Genomic DNA, 16,761 nt, shown 5'->3' on the forward strand with positions numbered 1-16,761 from the left:
CCACTGTTATTGGTAGTGAATGGGAAACCAAACTCGGGTCGTCGGGTTCGTAACGCAGCGCGCTAATCGCCGCCCACCACTCCCCACGCACACACGCGCAAGCAAAAGCGTATCGCAACGTGTGCGCGCGCGCACACAAGCTCGTACGCACCTCCACCTCATCGATGGCCAGGTGGCAGCAGGCAGCCATGATGGCCTGCCCGTCGCGGAAATACCATTCGGCGAGCTCCCCACTCACGCGGCGCAGCAGCCTGGGAATGGACACGGCACACGGCAGGGATAATGCACGGCACGCATCACACGCGACGCATCACACGCGACGCATCACACGCGACGCATCACACGCGACGCATCACACGCGACGCATCACACGCGACGCATCACACGCGACGCAGCGCGCATCTACGACACCAGACAGCTCCTCCGGAAGATCGCTTTGACCGACTCTTCCATGCCAAGAGGTGGGAGTGCCCACACTTTACCCGACAATCCCAGATCTACACTGCTGGGTGGACAGGGGCGGCGGGAGGGGATTTAGTAAACTCGCCGGGAAATGGAATCGAACCGGAGCACTCTGGATTGCAAGTGCGGTGCGCTGCTACCCATTGCACCACTGTGGCAGAACCATCTGGCACTATATAGAGACGGCGCCTTGTGAAAAGTAAGCGGCGAATATGACGATGGCAATGATTGTGAAGGTGCAAAGGGCGACGACGATGACGACGACGATGTTTTCCCACAGTGCCTCGCACATCGCTTGGGTGACGGCAGGGGGAGGGGAGTGCCCCCCCCCCACTCACCCGGCGTGGCTCTCCGAGGAGGGGGCTGCGTCGCCGGGGGAGCGGGGTTCGCTGGGGATCACCGCCTCCAGGATGTTCCCTTCACACGCGGCCTGGTGGGAGGTGGGGGCAGGAGGGTGGGGGGGGGGGGGTGATTGGGGTGGGGGGACGGAGGGCAGGGGGTTGGGGGGTCAGGGGTGGTGGAGGTGAGGGGGGGGCGGGCGGGTGGGGAGGGGGGCAGGGGGGTGGGGAAGGAGGGGCAGGTAACGATGTACCGTGTGGTGTGTCATGTGCATTACGTGTGTCGTATCAGTGCCACCAGTGTTTCAGTGTGCATGTGTCTGTGTGCATGTGGGGAGTGGTAGTGTAGTGGTTAGCGCACTGCCCTACGAACCTGGCGACCTGGGTTCGATTCCCGTTCACGGCCAACACCCAGTGACAATTATCTTAAACGGTCCTGGGCCTCCCCGAGGTCGACTCAGCCTCAAATGAGTACCTGGTGCGGTGTATAAACATCGTCACTGGGGAGACAAAGGCGGCCGGGCGTGGTGCTGGACACCTACCCCCTCGTGTGCTGTGCCGGCCTTCAAAGCTGCTCGCTAACAGCACTTGCCTCAACAGTCTGCTAAGGCTACACGGGGGATCTTTGTCTGCATGTGCAGGAGTGGCGCAGTGGCCAACTCAGCCTCAAATGAGTACCTGGTGCGGTGTATAAACATCGTCACTGGGGAGACAAAGGCGGCCGGGCGTGGCGCCCGCCACCCCACACCCTCGTGCGCGGCGCCGGCCCCCACAGGTGCTCGCTGGCAACACTTGCCCCGACTGGCTGCGTGGGCTACAAGGGGGACCTTTGTCTTTGTGCCGTGGCTGCCACCTGCGCGAGGAGCACGGCGTCCGCGAGCTGGCCCCGCGAGCAGAAGAAGTGCACGAGTTTGCGGACGTCGCCCGTGGCCACGCAGCACGGGATCACCGCGTCATCCTCCTCCTCCACCAGCTGATCAGCACGTCTACACGCGGGGGGAGGGACCGGGGGGTGGGGGAGAGGAGGGACCGGGGGGGGGGAGAGGAGGGACCGGGGGGGGAGGAGGGACTGGGGGGTAGGGGAGAGGAGGGTCTGGGGGGTGGGGGAGAGGAGGGACCGGGGGGTGGGGGAGAGGAGGGACCGGGGGGGGAGGAGGGACTGGGGGGTGGGGGAGAGGAGGGACCGGGGGGGGAGGAGGGACCGGGGGGGGAGGAGGGACTGGGGGGTGGGGGAGAGGAGGGACCGGGGGAGGAGGAGGGACTGGGGGGTGGGGGAGAGGAGGGACGGGGGGGGGAGAGGAGGGACGGGGGGGGGAGAAGAGGGTCCGGAGGGTGGGAGAGAGGAGGGACGGGGGGGAGAGGAGGGACCGGGGGGTGGGGGAGAGGAGGGACGGGGGGGGGAGAGGAGGGTCCGGGGGGTGGGAGAGAGGAGGGACGGGGGGGAGAGGAGGGACGGGGGGGAGAGGAGGGACCGGGGGGGAGAGGAGGGACCGGGGGGTGGGGGGGAGGAGGAACCGGGGGAGGGGGGAGGACATCAGTGAAAATGAGCTTGATAGCTCATCAGTATAAATACATGTTCGTATTCTGAACCTCTAACACTGACTCCAACCTCAAGGCAAATCCTGACTCTAACACTCGTAGGAACACTAACCCCGAACCCTTACTCACTCAGACCACGAAAATAATCCTGACCTTGACTCTTACCATTACCCTAATCCTCACCCGACTCTAATCCTAACCCAAAACTCAATACCTAATGCTATGCCTGACTGTAAGCCAAATATTAACCTTGACCCCACCTCGAATCCTAGCCTAAACCCCGATGCTAACCCTGACTTTAACACTAACCCCTCATCCAAACGTTCACCTTGACTCGAACCATCAAACTGATATTAACCCCGAACCTTCACTCGGTCACGAACCCCAAAACCTAATGAGAACCATTAGTTAATTGATAATTAAATGTCAACACTGACCCTAAATCGTACTCGTATATAACATACACATGCATGTATACATACACCCAAACAAGCACTGACAGTGCTGATGTTTACACACCACACCAGCTACTCATTCAAGGCCAAGTCGACCTAGGGTAGGCCAAGGTCTGGTTCGGACATAATTCGCTACTCGTGTAAAAGCTGTGGCTGGAAATCGAACTCAGGTCGCCGGATTTATCGCGCAGTGCACTAACCACTTCATCACCACCATCCACCATAGCAACAGCAGTCGCCATTCACCACAAAGCAGCAGTGACGTCACCGGAGTGCTTGTGCCAAACTAGGTGCACTGTAGGTCACGTGAAGCGTGGAAGGCTCACTCGCAGGCAGACAGGAGGTCACGACACAGACTCGGGTGTTGCGGGTTGACTGATCGAGATGGCTGGACCGCTGGAGTCCCATGCATTCACTGACGCGCGCACACACGCAGGGACATCTGTCTGCGCACGCACCTCTGCATAAGCTTCTTCCAGTACGACATGGAGACTCCGGGAGCCACCGAGAGGGCCTTGTCCCACTGTAGGAACGCAAACAACGCAGCGCGTAAACATTCACCGTCGTCGTCGTCATCTCCAGCCTTGACCAAACCACTGCTGGCAGGATGAAGGCCTCGTCGAGATCTGGTCAGCCACGTGAATCAGCAGTCGAGTGAGTGGCTCACGCTCAGAAAGTTGCGAGTTAAAATCCGGGTCGTGAGTTGACTCAGCCCATCATCTCTCTGGGGTTGATAAAACGAGTACCACTTTTTTGAGAAGGCAACAGTAGACGTCATATGGAATGTGGACTTCCCACCACTGGCTCAGGGTTGTAAATATGAGGTAAGTACCAATGCCTCAACGCTAATTGAGGAGGAAATCACTTTAACTTTTCAGTGCGGGAAAGCCAATCGTTGGACTGTACCATGCTCCCCGCCTACGCCAGCCGGCACTGACCAGCGTGTTGACGTGCGGTCAGGCAACCCAAGGGGCACCACGGTGGTGAGATGTTAACTCCTTTGCCGTGTATACAACAAGTCGAGGGTCCAATACCGACCCTGGCACATGTATGTTTGGAGTTTGCATTTTCTCCTCGTGGCCGCATGGATTTTTCTCCAGGTCCTCCGGTTTTCCCCTCCACATTTGGAATCAACGTGGGTTTAAGAGTGTTTGGCTGCTATAAATGTCCGCACGATGACAAGCCACTTCGTTGAGCTATCATTTGTGACCATGTCGCTTCTGAAAAAAATTTACCCGTAAAAACAAAGTTTTTCACTATAAATCCTTTATATGCGTGGCGGCTAGAGTCCTCTCGTCCTCTGGCTTGAGATGGCTGCCACCTATGGGTCAGATGATTGCCTGCCACCATTAAGAAATTGGTAATTAAATAAAAAAAATAATTCCTAAAAAGTGTAAAATTTTTGAAAATGTTTTTCACGAAAATACATTGTCACACACAACGAGTCTGTGTGGAAAATGTCAGCTCGATTGGATCACGGGAAGTGGGTTAAAAAACGACCGAAAGATTTGCACGGTCGTAAGCGCGCAAGCAAGCAAGTGAACTTAATATAAAGGATTTAAAAAACAGAGCTGTATAGCTCAGTGGGGCCTTATCCGATAAAATAAAAAAAGTTGCTTCATAGTTTATAGAACCCTTCATCCAGCCGTTTGACAGGAGGGTCAGAGTGCGCGCGTGAGTGCACATCCCTCGCGCCGCACCTCTCCCAGCTCCACCATGAGCTCGCAGTAGCGCTGGATCTGGCCCAGGCGCAGGTGAATCTGCGCCGCCTCCTGCAGTCGCTCGTCCTTGCTGGGCGCCCCGATCCCCCCGCCGAACTTAGACATCTTCACCGTGGTCAGCTCCTGCGCCTCCGACTGCACGCGAGGGACGGAAGGGAAGGGGAGAAGAACAACGGGAAGAGTGAGCATGAGGGAGGGCAGCACAGGAGGAGGGTGGCACAAAGAGGGGGTCGGCATATTAAGGAAGTGTGTGAAAACAGGAAGCGGGGGAAGAATAGTACGGGGGCGTCACAGGAAGTAGGCGAAGAAGAGGAAGGAGGGGGGAATAGAGGTCTGCACAGAAAGAGGGACGGTGTAATTAGGTGATTGGGGGGGGGGGGGTGACACATCTGAGTCACTCCAGCGTGGTACCCTCACGGTACGGGTGGTTTTTTTCCACTGCCTAATTGCTGGAACCAAAGCGTGGCACGCCGGCCTCGCAAGGAGACATCTGAATCCGGCTTGGGGCCAAGCGGCAGCTGACGACACTTTCTCTGCACGTTGGCGTCGGCCGGTGTGAGACCGTGCGGACACACCACTTCGGCACCGTCCCTCACCCACACGCATTTATGACTCGTTCCCTGCGCGTGGCTTCAATGTGAATGTGCAATGTTATTGAGGGACTGCGTGTTGTCTTGGTGTGATCTGGGACTTGTTTTTCTGCCTTGCTCAAGCTTGCACTTAGTGTTGACAAATTCGGCAGCAATGTATGCACTTACGCAACTTGTATATCGCATTTATTTATTTATCGTGACACGCTTACCCTTCCTATACTTTTCACACCTATCGTGGGATTTTTGTAGTGTTTGTTGTTGTAACTTTCTGATCCGTCCCTCCCGCACATCTGTGAAATGAAAAAGCTTCGTAGCTCATCGGATTCCTCCTCCAGTCTGAGTAAAGATTTTGATTCTGAGTTGGCACCGTCTCGGCTTGCGCAGTGCGCAAAAAAACCAATCACCTGGCTGACTCGCGAGCGCAGGTTAACGCGAAGTCTGCTTTCGCGACCAACGCTATCCGTGATAAACTTTTTGTGTTTTGGGTTAGATCGCGTAAATATAAACGTGAACACTTCTTCGCAATCCTGGCAAATCGCCGGACAAAGCTGGTGGTTGCAATCACCAGCGAAAACGTCGCGTGCTCGAATTGTAAATGACGTCGTGGGTTTACTCCCGAGACCATCCCGGCCCAACGTGGCCGTGGTGTGGTTCGGTCACACGAGGAGGGGGCGGGGGGGGCGGGGAGGACGGGGTGGGGCGGGGGGCAAGCGACACGAAGTGGAGGGAGTGGCGACGAGGGTACCGTCTTGTACTTGACGAGGTGCCGCATGTGCATGATGCCCTTGGCGTAGTCGGGGGGCAGCGTTCCGTCATCCTGGCCACGGAGCACGGCCACCAGGTCCCAGAGGTTCCTGCTGCCGCCCGGCGGCTGCGTCACAGCGCGCACAACAACAACAACGTTCCCGTCCGGGTGTCGGGCGCGCTTCGTTGAACCGGGACGACAGGCTCGAGAGAGAGAGAGATAGCGAGAGAAAAAAAGAGGCAGACGAGTGCTGGTCTGCCCGTTGCGGGGCGATGATGATCGGCGGTTGTGTGGGACCTGACGCCGGCACGCGACAGCACCAACTTCCATCTGGGGATCTTTCAACGTCCACTGTTAAGCGGACGGCGCGGGCCATGCTACTGCCCACGGGGAGGTACGAGCTGGTATGCGTGGATAGGTAGGTATGCAAAGGTACACACTGGTACACGTGGATAGGTACACACAAACAGGTGTGGGTATGCATGGGTACCCACAGATATTTACAAAGACAAAAAATCCTCCGAGTATAGCCTTATAGATTGTTGGGGAAAGTGCTGTAAGCGAACACCTATGAAGGCCGGCATGGCACACGAGGAAGTGGGGGTGGCCAGAACTACACCTGTCCGCCTTTGTCTCCCCAGTGGCAATACACATTGCACCAGTTACTCATTTGAGGCCGAGTCGACCTAGGGGAGGCCCAGGACCAATTTAGATATTCATCACCGGTGTTGGCCGTGAGCGGGAATCAAACTCGGGTCGCCGGGTTCGTAGCGCGAGCGTCCTAACCACTACACGACCGCTCCCCATAGGACGGACACACACAGACACACACACGCCGGTGCCATGGGGGCAACTCACGGAGAAGAACTCGGAGAACCAGCGCAGCTTCTTGGCGTGCGCGTCACCCCCCAGCTTCTCCACCTCCTGCCTGATGTCCTTGGAGGCTTTGCCGCACAGCAGCGGGGGGGCGCCGGGGGACATGACCCGCTCTGGGGAGCAGCACGGCGATGCGGCACGGGGCATCGGCAGCGGTCAGCGGCGGGCGCACGAGCGCTGCCCGTGCAGCACTTAGCACAGCTGGGCGCAGCGCTCATGTAGGGGGGAGGAGGGTGGCGGCACTCGGGGGTTGAAGGAGGCGGCAATTATAGCAGAGGTCGCAAACGGGTTTTGATTCCTTACCCGTACCCGGCCGCACCAGGGTCGCAAACGGGTACCCGTACCCGTACCTGGCTGGGTACGGGTAGCCGGGTATCGGGTAGGGTACGGGTATCGGGTGCCCGGTTGCGACCTCTGACTTATAGCGAGGATGGCCGAGTTAAGGGGGGCAGCATTATAATGTCGGAATGGGGCGGCACGCACGCGGCTGGAAGGGCGGCACATGCGCGCAAATAACTAGAGGGTGCGGCATCACACACGTGGCTTGTGGGGACGGTGGCACATGCATAGCTAGAGAGGGTGGCGCACGTGCCGAGAGGGGGTGGAACAGCACGTGAACACAGGGACAAGCAACACGTCTGATGGTGGCCGAGACACAAACACACAACGGACGTGAGGGGTAGGCACACACAAGACTAGAGGGGGTGGCAGAAATGTGAAGAGGGTGGCACACACACATAGATGGCTAGAGGGGCTGACACACACACACACATCACTAGAGGGGGGGGGGCACACTCACCGGTGTTGCCGATGATCTCGTCCCAGGGCCTCTCGGCGAGGATGCTGATCATGAGCGGCGACACGAGCGGTGCGAGCGACCAGAGGCGCACGGTGGAGTCGCGCGAGCACGAGGCCATGGTGAACGGCCGGCTCGGGTGGCACGTGAGGCCTGCATACACATGGACACAAACACGTGTGAGCTAAAACACAAAGACAAAGATCCCCCCTATAGCTTGAACAGGCTGTTTGTTGGGGCGAGCGTTGTTAGTGAGCACCTATAAAGGCCGGCACGGCACACGAGGGGGTGGTTGGCCACCACAACGCCCAACCGCCTTTGTCTCCCCAGTGACGATGATTTTACACACCGCACCAGGTACTCGTTTTGAAGCCGAGTCAACCTTGGTGAGGCCCGGCATCAATTCAGGCAATCGTCACCGGTGTTATGACGGCGATGATCACGGCAGTGGTGGTAGCGGCGGTTTATGACAGCGCCGGTCCCCTCACCGTAGACATCGGCGCCGTGGTCGGCCACGGTGTCGAGGCAGGTGCTGTCGCGCGTGTCCCACACGCGGATCGAGTAGTCCCAGCTGCCCGACGCCAGCAGGTACGGCACCTCGGGGCTCCACATGAGGCCTCGCACGGGCGCCTGGTGCCCCGCCAGCACGCTGATGCACGCATCCTGCGTGTAGTCCCAGATGCGTACCGTGCTGCACACACACACGCACGCGGGGCAATTCGCGGGTGTTAACGCGCGTGCATGCGTGCGCGCGTGTCCACGCGCACACACAACACACACACGAGTTCGGGAGGCCACGATGAGAACCGTCCCGGCCAAACTGGGGGACATTGGGGGGACGGCTTCACTCACCCGTCGTCGGAGCCGCTGCACAGGATGCCCTCTCGCAGCGGCGACCAGCGCACGTGGAACACCTTGGCCGTGTGGCCCGTGAACACCTTGAGCGGTTGCTCGGAGCTCGTGGCCAGGTAGTAGACGCGCACGCTGCGGTCCTCGCAGCCCGTCGCGATCATGTCCCTGCGGAGCGACCGAGCGAGCGAGCGTTCAGAGCCACTGCCGGGAATATGCAGCCACAACCCCTCCCGCTGCCCCCTCCAAAACAACACAGATGTCATCTTGTGAACGTGGGCCTAGGCCCAACTAATTCTCACAGGCCGAAGACATTCCAAGCTTTAATTATTCTGTTTCAGTTATGCAAATCTTTAAGATACAAATGATTAAGATTTGTATAACTCTGCCCAACACGCCAAATATCATCTTATAATCCGATCGGTGGGTGTGAGTGACCACATTTGTGTAACTATATCGACGCTGGCCACTAGTTTGGGGGTGCCATCTTACTCTACGGAGCGTCTTATAATCCGGAGAATACGGTAACCACACTCTTTGGTTTTTTTAGGGTAAAGTCACGTAGGTAAAACAATCAATAAAATAAAATAAATGAAAACAACGAAATTAAATCACGACGTTTCGGAGGCAACACAAGCTTCCTTCATCAGGTGTAAAAAAGGCACAGCAAAATAACCGAGTCCTCTACAGTTCTCTACAGTTATTTTGCTGTGCCTTTTTTACACCTGATGAAGGAAGCGTGTGTTGCCTCCGAAACGTCGTGATTTAATTTAGTTGTTTTCATTTATTTTATTTTATTGATTGTTTTACCTATGTAACTTTACCTAAAAAAACCAAAGAGTATGAATCCTTGCAGTCACGAAAGCTTCAAATCTAGAACACGGTAACCACCCACTCTCTGTGGCATAGGCCGAGGCCCTTCCAGTTTTCATACTGTAAGTTGGCACGCCGCGGTGTCGAGATGTTAACTCCCTCTCCGGGTATGCAGGAGGTCGTGGGTTCGATCCCGACCCCCCATGCCTGTATATGTAGAGTTTTCACGTACTCCTCGTGGTCGCGTGGATTTTTCTCCGACTCCTTCGGTTTTTCCCTCCGCGTTTAGAATGAACATGCATTTAGAGCATTTGGCTGCTATAAATTTCCACGTGATGAGCCACGTCGCCGAGCTGTCATTTGTGGCCTGGTCGCTTCTGAAAAAGAGCTAGGTAGCTCAGTGGGAGCCTTACCTGGTAAAATAAAAATAGTTTATTTTACAGTTTAAGTCGCATGTTTTCCACATTTCACTCGTCGCGTCTCCTCGCCCTCCCCCCATCACCGGGGCCTTTGGCGATGCGGCTTCCCTCCATCTCACTTGTTGTTCTGGCTCCAGTCGCAGCCGAAGACGGCGGCCGGGTGGCGGTAGCGGTGCAGAACCTTCCCGTCCACCGTGCGGATGATGCTGGGCGGGGTGGGGGGGGGGAACGCCATTTGATTCAGCAGCAGCAGCAGCAGCAACAACAAAAATGATTTGGCAAATATGGAAAACAAACGTTCACTAACAACAGCTCGTTCCGTGCAAAAATACCGCGTCATTTTTAAAAAAATCGAATAATCTAAAATGTTTCGTTGTTCATTTGAAGAATACAATGCATATGTGTACCACAACAGATGATGGAAGATGTTAATTGTAAGGGAGACATGGTAAATTGGCATGTAAAGATTCCAACTCCTTGTGCTTATGTAGTGACTAACTCGGAGATGTTAATAGTTGGAGGCACTTCTTTTATTTAACGAGCCCCCTGGGCACAACACACAGCCTACGCTGGTACACACTCTTCTGTCACTCGCTTATACACAACTCTACGTGAGTTGCTAGCCTATACACAACCCTAGCCGTCTAACACTGACGGCGCTGAACCGAGACAGCCAACTACCGTCTAGCAGCGCAATGTCGAGTGAAGACGACAGCGATGATGGCGTCGAGACGACAGCGACGATGGCGACGATCTTCAACAGCACGACGGGGATCCCACTCCATACGACAGCCCCGAGAGCTCTCACTCAGGGCCCCCTTTTATGCTCCCAGCGTGGCCTCGCTCCGCCCCGGCCACGCCCCCTCTCTAGAACCTACCAGCGGGTTCCCGGTCTTCCCCCACGTGCCCCTTCTGTGACCTTTCCCCCAGATATCCCCTCTGGTGTATCACGTGGCCTGCTGACGTCAGGGCTGCTGTAAGCCGCAGATCCCCTTCCCCGCCAGCAGCCGGCGCTATGCTGCTACACTACTTATTCTATGCCACTACACTAGGATGAATTGTCATGATCCAGGCGCAACAATTCACAACATAGCCGGCCTGTAGTGGGGCACGCCCGTAATCCAACGCCGTGGAGGCGAGGGTTGGTGGATCACACGATCTAGGAGGTGCAGTAGCCTGGCTTGCCAGGAGAATGCGGTAAAGAAACATGTGGACACGATCTGTTCCATCTGTATGGGATAGAGTGTTGACCCCTAGCATGCGCAGGCTTTCTCCGCGTCGTCCGGGTTTCTTCCCACATGTAACCACTCAACAAATGGCCGGTGACACTTTGATATATGTTATAAACGAAAGCCATCGCTCGCATCAACTGTGTGCATTGCCACCAGTTAAGTCCCGAAATTCAAATCGTTTTGTGCGTTTTAACTTCGATTTGGCTTTGCGATTCGTGACATCACATTCAAAAACCTAGAACTGAAGTGACCAAGGTGAACAATAACAGCGGAGCATTTGGCGTTGCGCGTGGGTGACTGTGAAACAGTCAAGGTGGTGGGGTGGGGCGGAAATTAATTTACGAAGAAGACCCTCCCCTCCATAAACTATAACACATCCAGTATAGAGCTGCTCATTCAGCCTAAAATTAAATGCAAGACAGCAAGTGCAGCTCCCACGGAGTGGATCGCATATTTGGCAATTTAAAGTCCAGTCCAATATTTCAGTCTGCATTCATCTTGTCCTATCGAGATTTTACCCAGGCGCTTTGACAGCAATTTGAAAATTGTGCAAAGGATGATAACGCTTTGAAATGAATGAATGGGTTATTGTAAGTGGCGGTGGTGTAGTTTTGATGACAGTGGAACAAGAGGGATTGATATGGAGCGGTTGGGATAGGACTGGTCGTAGCTGGGCGTGGGGGGGGGTAGGCGCTGAAAAGTAATGAGGCATCGTTTGCTTTGAGAAGACAAACGGGGTCGGGTGAGCGGCAGGAGCCAGCCCCTTAATCACGTTGACCTCGGTTTGGGTGTGTTGTGTGTCTTGCGAGGTGCAAGATATTTTTTTTCGTTATTTCATTTTCCCGCTGTCATCTTCTACAGCATCGCAGCTTTGCATGAAAGACACGATAGATTAAAAATATATATGATTGATATTAATCCGACCTAGAGTGTGGGTTCCACTTCGCTCACCAGTATCCATCGGCGCTGCATGTGGCAATCCTCTTCGAGTCCTTGTGGCTCCACGCGATGCAGAAGATGCCGTTTTTGCCGTGCTGAGCGGCAAACGGTGGGGGGCGGGGGACACGCGGACGGCAACTATCAGAATAACAACGGCGACGATTTAGTTGCCGATACAGCGCCAGGGCGTGTCAGATCGCTTGCACACCCCGCGGATAAGCGACTTACAACCCAGCTCGCGTCAAACATTTAATAGAACGACCCACATTGGCAGCTATCCCTGCAAGGTACAATGCGACCCAGCACGACGTTAGCCTGGCAGTAGGGGGAGGAGGAGGGAGATGATTTGATTCCGCTGTGTAATCCCAATACGGTAATTCACGGCGTCATTCGGAAGAATTTGGACCCGTGAAGCCACCACTGTGCGCGAAGCGGAAGGCACGGAGTACGATAACGGTCGATTCGCGCCGCAGGTGTTAACCGGGGCGGGCGCCGGGATCGAACTGCGAATCCTCTGCCAACGAGTCCGCGTGAGCGCCCCCCGTAGCGGAAGGGGGCGGGCGATGCCGAGCCACGGTCCACACGACGGCGCGAATCAGCGAGCACACCACCACGGCAGCCACGGCGGTACCGCCCCTTTGTCGATCCACTGCTGGATGAAGGCCTCTCCACACCGGTGGGGGTCGTTTGACTGACACTTCACGAGTCAGTGCGGGGTTGGTGAAGAGGCCGGCAGAACCGGTGTAGAAATCACTCTGCCGCTGGGTTCATATTACAGCGCCGCTAACCACTCCACCGTCACTCCACCCCTCCGGGCCCCTCCTCCATTAAATAATTATATTTTGAAAAGCATCACAGTGTTGAATTATAATAATGAGGATGACCCTTATTCATCCTCACGGTTTGGCCAATTCCATTTCAAAGCAGGAGTGGCGTTTTACAGACGCTGACGACAACAATGATCATTATGTTGACAATGACGCCCAGGAGAGCCTCACTCAGGCGGTCCCCATTGGATTGCGTCGTCATTCTCAGCTGCCGACGACAAAACTGCGGCGACGTTTGCAGGGCGGGAGAGAGCGAGGGTGGGAGAGAGTGAGTGAGTGAGTGAGAAAGAGGGTGAGTGAGAGAGTGAGTGAGAGAGTGAGTGAGAGAGCGAGAGAGTAAGTGAGAGAGCGGGAGAGTGAGTGAGTGAGAGAGCGAGAGAGTGAGTGAGTGAGTGAGAGAGCGAGAGTGAGAGAGAGAGAGTGAGTGAGAGAGCGAGAGTGAGAGAGAGAGTGAGTGAGAGAGTGAGTGAGAGAGCGAGAGAGTGAGTGAGAGAGTGAGTGAGAGAGCAAGAGTGAGCGATAAGCAAGTGCGGAGCACGAGACCTCGTTGAAGCGCGTGATGATCTTGCCCTTCTTGATGTCCCAGATGAAGGCGCCATTCCGAGACGTGGCGCCGGCGATGCAGTTGAGGTCCGCTGTGGGCGGGTGGGTGAGCACGTACACACACGCACGCACACACACACACGCGTAACGCACGGACACGTAGGTACGTACATGGACACACACACATGCGCACGCACGTACACGCACCAACAATGATGACAGCCGCTATTCGCCAATGAGCGGCGATGACCTCGCCAAGGTGCTTGTGCCAGGCTAGGTGCACTTTGAGTTTGTCACAGTGTGGAAGGCTCTTGCTGCTGGCAGGAGGTCACGGAGCAGACCCAGGAGTTATGGGTTGACTGATGTGCCAGGCTAGGTATGTATGTTGAACTTCTTTGGTACCGTACATAGCCAATCACGCTCATTGGAGCTGTGGGTGAAGGTTAACAAACTGAACACGAAAAGCAGTACTGAAGAACTGAGTTTTCAATCAGCGCACGAAGGATGAAGGGCAGATGAACCACCTGTGGAGCCCACTGTGCCAGCTTGCACAAAGACAAAGAGACAAAGACCCCCCGTATAGCCTTAACAGACTGTAGGGGCAAGTGCTGTTAGCGAGCACCTATAATGGCTGGAACGGTACACGAAGGGGTGGGTGGCCAGCACCACGCCCGACCGCCTTTGTCTCCCCAGTGGCGATGTTTACACACTGCACCAGGTACTGACTTGAGGCCGAGTCGACCTAGGGGAGGCCCAGGAACGGTTCAGACAATCGTCACCGGTGTTGGCCGTGAGCGGGAATCGAACCCGGGTCGCTGGGTTCATAGCGCAGCGCGCAAACCGCTACACTACCGTGCCAGCTTGCACACACACACACAGGCACGCCGTACACGCGCTCACATACGGACAGGCGTATCCTCGCGCACACATCAACACACGCGGGCAGACTGGAGAATGCAGGAAAGAGAGAGGAGGAGGAGGGACAGCACGACTCACGGGAGTGAGAGAGGGAAGAATAAAGCGAGAGACAGGAGAATTCACAGGGAATAGTGGGGAGAGTTTGCGGGAGTGACAGGGGGCGGGAGGAAGCGTCATGCAAGAGACAGGAGAAGTCAGAGGGGAGTGCAAGTGTGGGGAGGGCCGTACCGGGCGCCCAGGAGAGCGAGTAGATGACCCCCTCGTTGCCGGGCGACGTGTGCACGGCGCGCATGCTGTTGATGTCCCACACCTTCACGGTGCCATCGAACGACGCCGTCGCCAGCAGGCTCGGGTCGTCCGGCTTGAACTTGCAGTCGAAGATCGTCTCCACGTGACCCTGGGTGGCAGGGCACACGAGCGGGTGGTGTTGCCGGCGCCACACCTGGCCCACCTTTGTCTCCACCGTGTATAAGTTTACAAGACCTCACCGGGTCGACCTATAGGGGAGGCCCAGGGGGGGGGGGGGACCGGTTCAAACATTCGACGCCGTTACCGTCGGCGAGTGGGAATCGAATTCGCACGCACCAGGTCGCGCAGGAAGTCCCACTTCTTGGCGCCCATGTCGTAGAGGCCGACGCCTCCGTCCATGAAGCAGCAAACGGCGTGGCCGGGGGGCAGGGAGAACGCGCGGCTCTGGGACCACGTGGGGGGCGGCACCGCCTCGCTCGTCGACGACGTGTGCTGGCCCCTAGTCGGAGACTCCCGCGGCACCGCTGGCAAACACGGGTGCGAGGTGGGGGCGGGGCAGGCGTGGGGGAAGGGGCACGGTCAGGGGTTAAGGTCAAGAGGTCACGAGGCGCCCCAGGCGGCGCAGAGGCGATCAATCCGTGCGGCGCTCGTCTTTGTTTTTCCAAATCCATTGATGAAATCGGCCGGTTTACCATAACGGCAACACAAATTGACGCTAAAATGTAACGTGCCCCTCTGTTAAAGACAGACGGATGGATCGAGCTCGCACGTTCAAGTCAAAGACAGCGATCGGCGGCGTAGTTACGTTTGTGGCGCGGGGGCGAGCTGAGCACGTGCAGCGCATGGAATCCCGTCTTCTTCAGCTTGAAGTGCTCGAGCGGCGTCGTGCGCGACACGTTCCACACGCGCAGCACGCCCACCTGGGAGTCTGCACACGCGGAGAGACGACACGGGGACGCGGGGGGAGACACGGGGACGCGGGGGGAGACACGGGGACGAGGAGGGGATGCGGACACGCAGGGACATGGGGAGACATGGATACACGGGGATGTGCAAAAACGGGGACATGGGGGGACATGGGGAGACATGGAGACACAAAGATGTGGAGATACAGATGCGAAGACGTGGGGGCATGGAGGGACACGGGGGGTGTGGGGAGACAAGAGGAAATGAGACACAGGGGCATGGGGAGACAAGGGTACAGGAGGGGATAATGATACATTCGCTTGTCTATCCGCACATTGTTACAGGGACCTGGGGTTGGGGTTAGAGGTTTATTATAATCAAGTAATCAGTCAATCGATAATCATCAAGGCACAGGGGACACGCTGGGAAGGCGAACCACCTTTGAAGAGCACACGGGTCCTGAGGGAAAACACAGAGGACACACTGGGAGCACACGGGGCCCTGGCAGGGGACACAGAGGACACACTGAGAGTACACGGGGCCTGGCAGGAGGCACAGAGGAGACACTGAGAGCACGCGGGGGCCGACGGAGAGGGGCACCCGGCAAGGCCCGGCGAGGTCCCGGCACTCACCGCCCGTGACGAACATGCCGGGCGCGCTGGGCACCCAGGCGAGGCACTGCACGGAGGCGGCGGCGCCGGGCAGGGCGAAGGCCGTGATGCACACGAGCGAGTCGGCGTCCACTAGGCGGATGCCGTTGTGCAGGTTGGCGGCGAGGAGGTAGTCGGTGGAGAGGGGGTCCCACTCGAGCGCCGTCACGGGGTCCTCCTCGTCCGTGCCCTCCAGGGACTCGGGGCGCAGCACGTGCTTCTGGCTCTTCCAACCTAGCACACGCACGCGCGCACGCACACGCACGCGCGCACGCACAGGCACACACACACGTGTGTGCACACATACGCACGTGCGTGCACCGTTAGACGATCCGCTCGGATAGCCGGAGAGCCGGCGGGTTGGTCAGTCAGTTGTGCGATAGGTCAGTTAGTAGGTCAGTGATTTAAACAATCAGTCAATTGATAGATCACTTATACGGTCAATCTGTTCGCTAGGTAGTTATTCAATGAGTTAGTCTATTTGTCAATACATTAGTTACTCGATTGGCCAATCCATGAGTTAATCAGTTAATCAATTGGCAATCCCATAATTTCGTGTGTCCGATCTCAGTTCTGTACTCTTGATCCCGTCGTCCTTTTTGCAATGTCGCGATGTTCTTAAATCAATCACGAAACATTTTCCAAACAAACTGTTTCCACGTCATTCCGACCACATTGCGTAATCACGGTCGGCAGGGAAAGATGCGAGCACAGGGGCAACACGGGGTGGAAGTGGGTGGAACAAAATAGCCCTGAAGCAGCAACGTCACGTACGTTGAACTTCTTTCGCGCCGTACGTAGCCAACCGTGCAAAAATCGGAGGTGCAGGGGAAGGACAACACACTAAAACATCAACAGCAGTTCTAAAGAAAAAACACAAAATCACAACCA

General features: G+C 56.5%; 1 protein-coding gene across 3 annotated transcripts in view; it reads right to left on the reverse strand.

Annotated features, from left to right (window-relative positions):
- WDR17 (WD repeat domain 17) overlaps nucleotides 1–16,761 on the reverse strand; it is a 35,906-nt gene that overhangs the window by 9,076 nt on the left and 10,069 nt on the right. For all 3 annotated transcript variants that reach the window (XM_078864948.1, XM_078864947.1, XM_078864949.1), the window contains exons 5-21: nucleotides 15,853–16,104; nucleotides 15,120–15,242; nucleotides 14,651–14,838; nucleotides 14,294–14,462; nucleotides 13,148–13,239; nucleotides 11,790–11,872; nucleotides 9,726–9,812; nucleotides 8,378–8,542; nucleotides 8,014–8,216; nucleotides 7,529–7,678; nucleotides 6,712–6,842; nucleotides 5,854–5,979; nucleotides 4,495–4,650; nucleotides 3,253–3,317; nucleotides 1,654–1,786; nucleotides 801–892; nucleotides 152–251 (exon numbers count right to left, since the gene is read on the reverse strand). In XM_078864948.1, the coding sequence (XP_078721074.1) occupies nucleotides 152–251; nucleotides 801–892; nucleotides 1,654–1,786; nucleotides 3,253–3,317; nucleotides 4,495–4,650; nucleotides 5,854–5,979; nucleotides 6,712–6,842; nucleotides 7,529–7,678; nucleotides 8,014–8,216; nucleotides 8,378–8,542; nucleotides 9,726–9,812; nucleotides 11,790–11,872; nucleotides 13,148–13,239; nucleotides 14,294–14,462; nucleotides 14,651–14,838; nucleotides 15,120–15,242; nucleotides 15,853–16,104 (2,315 nt within the window). The remainder of the gene's footprint in view (nucleotides 1–151; nucleotides 252–800; nucleotides 893–1,653; nucleotides 1,787–3,252; nucleotides 3,318–4,494; nucleotides 4,651–5,853; nucleotides 5,980–6,711; nucleotides 6,843–7,528; nucleotides 7,679–8,013; nucleotides 8,217–8,377; nucleotides 8,543–9,725; nucleotides 9,813–11,789; nucleotides 11,873–13,147; nucleotides 13,240–14,293; nucleotides 14,463–14,650; nucleotides 14,839–15,119; nucleotides 15,243–15,852; nucleotides 16,105–16,761) is intronic.

The sequence above is a fragment of the Lampetra fluviatilis genome, chromosome 19 (genome assembly GCF_964198595.1).
Source record: "Lampetra fluviatilis chromosome 19, kcLamFluv1.1, whole genome shotgun sequence".
Classification (NCBI taxonomy): Eukaryota; Metazoa; Chordata; class Hyperoartia; order Petromyzontiformes; family Petromyzontidae; genus Lampetra; species Lampetra fluviatilis.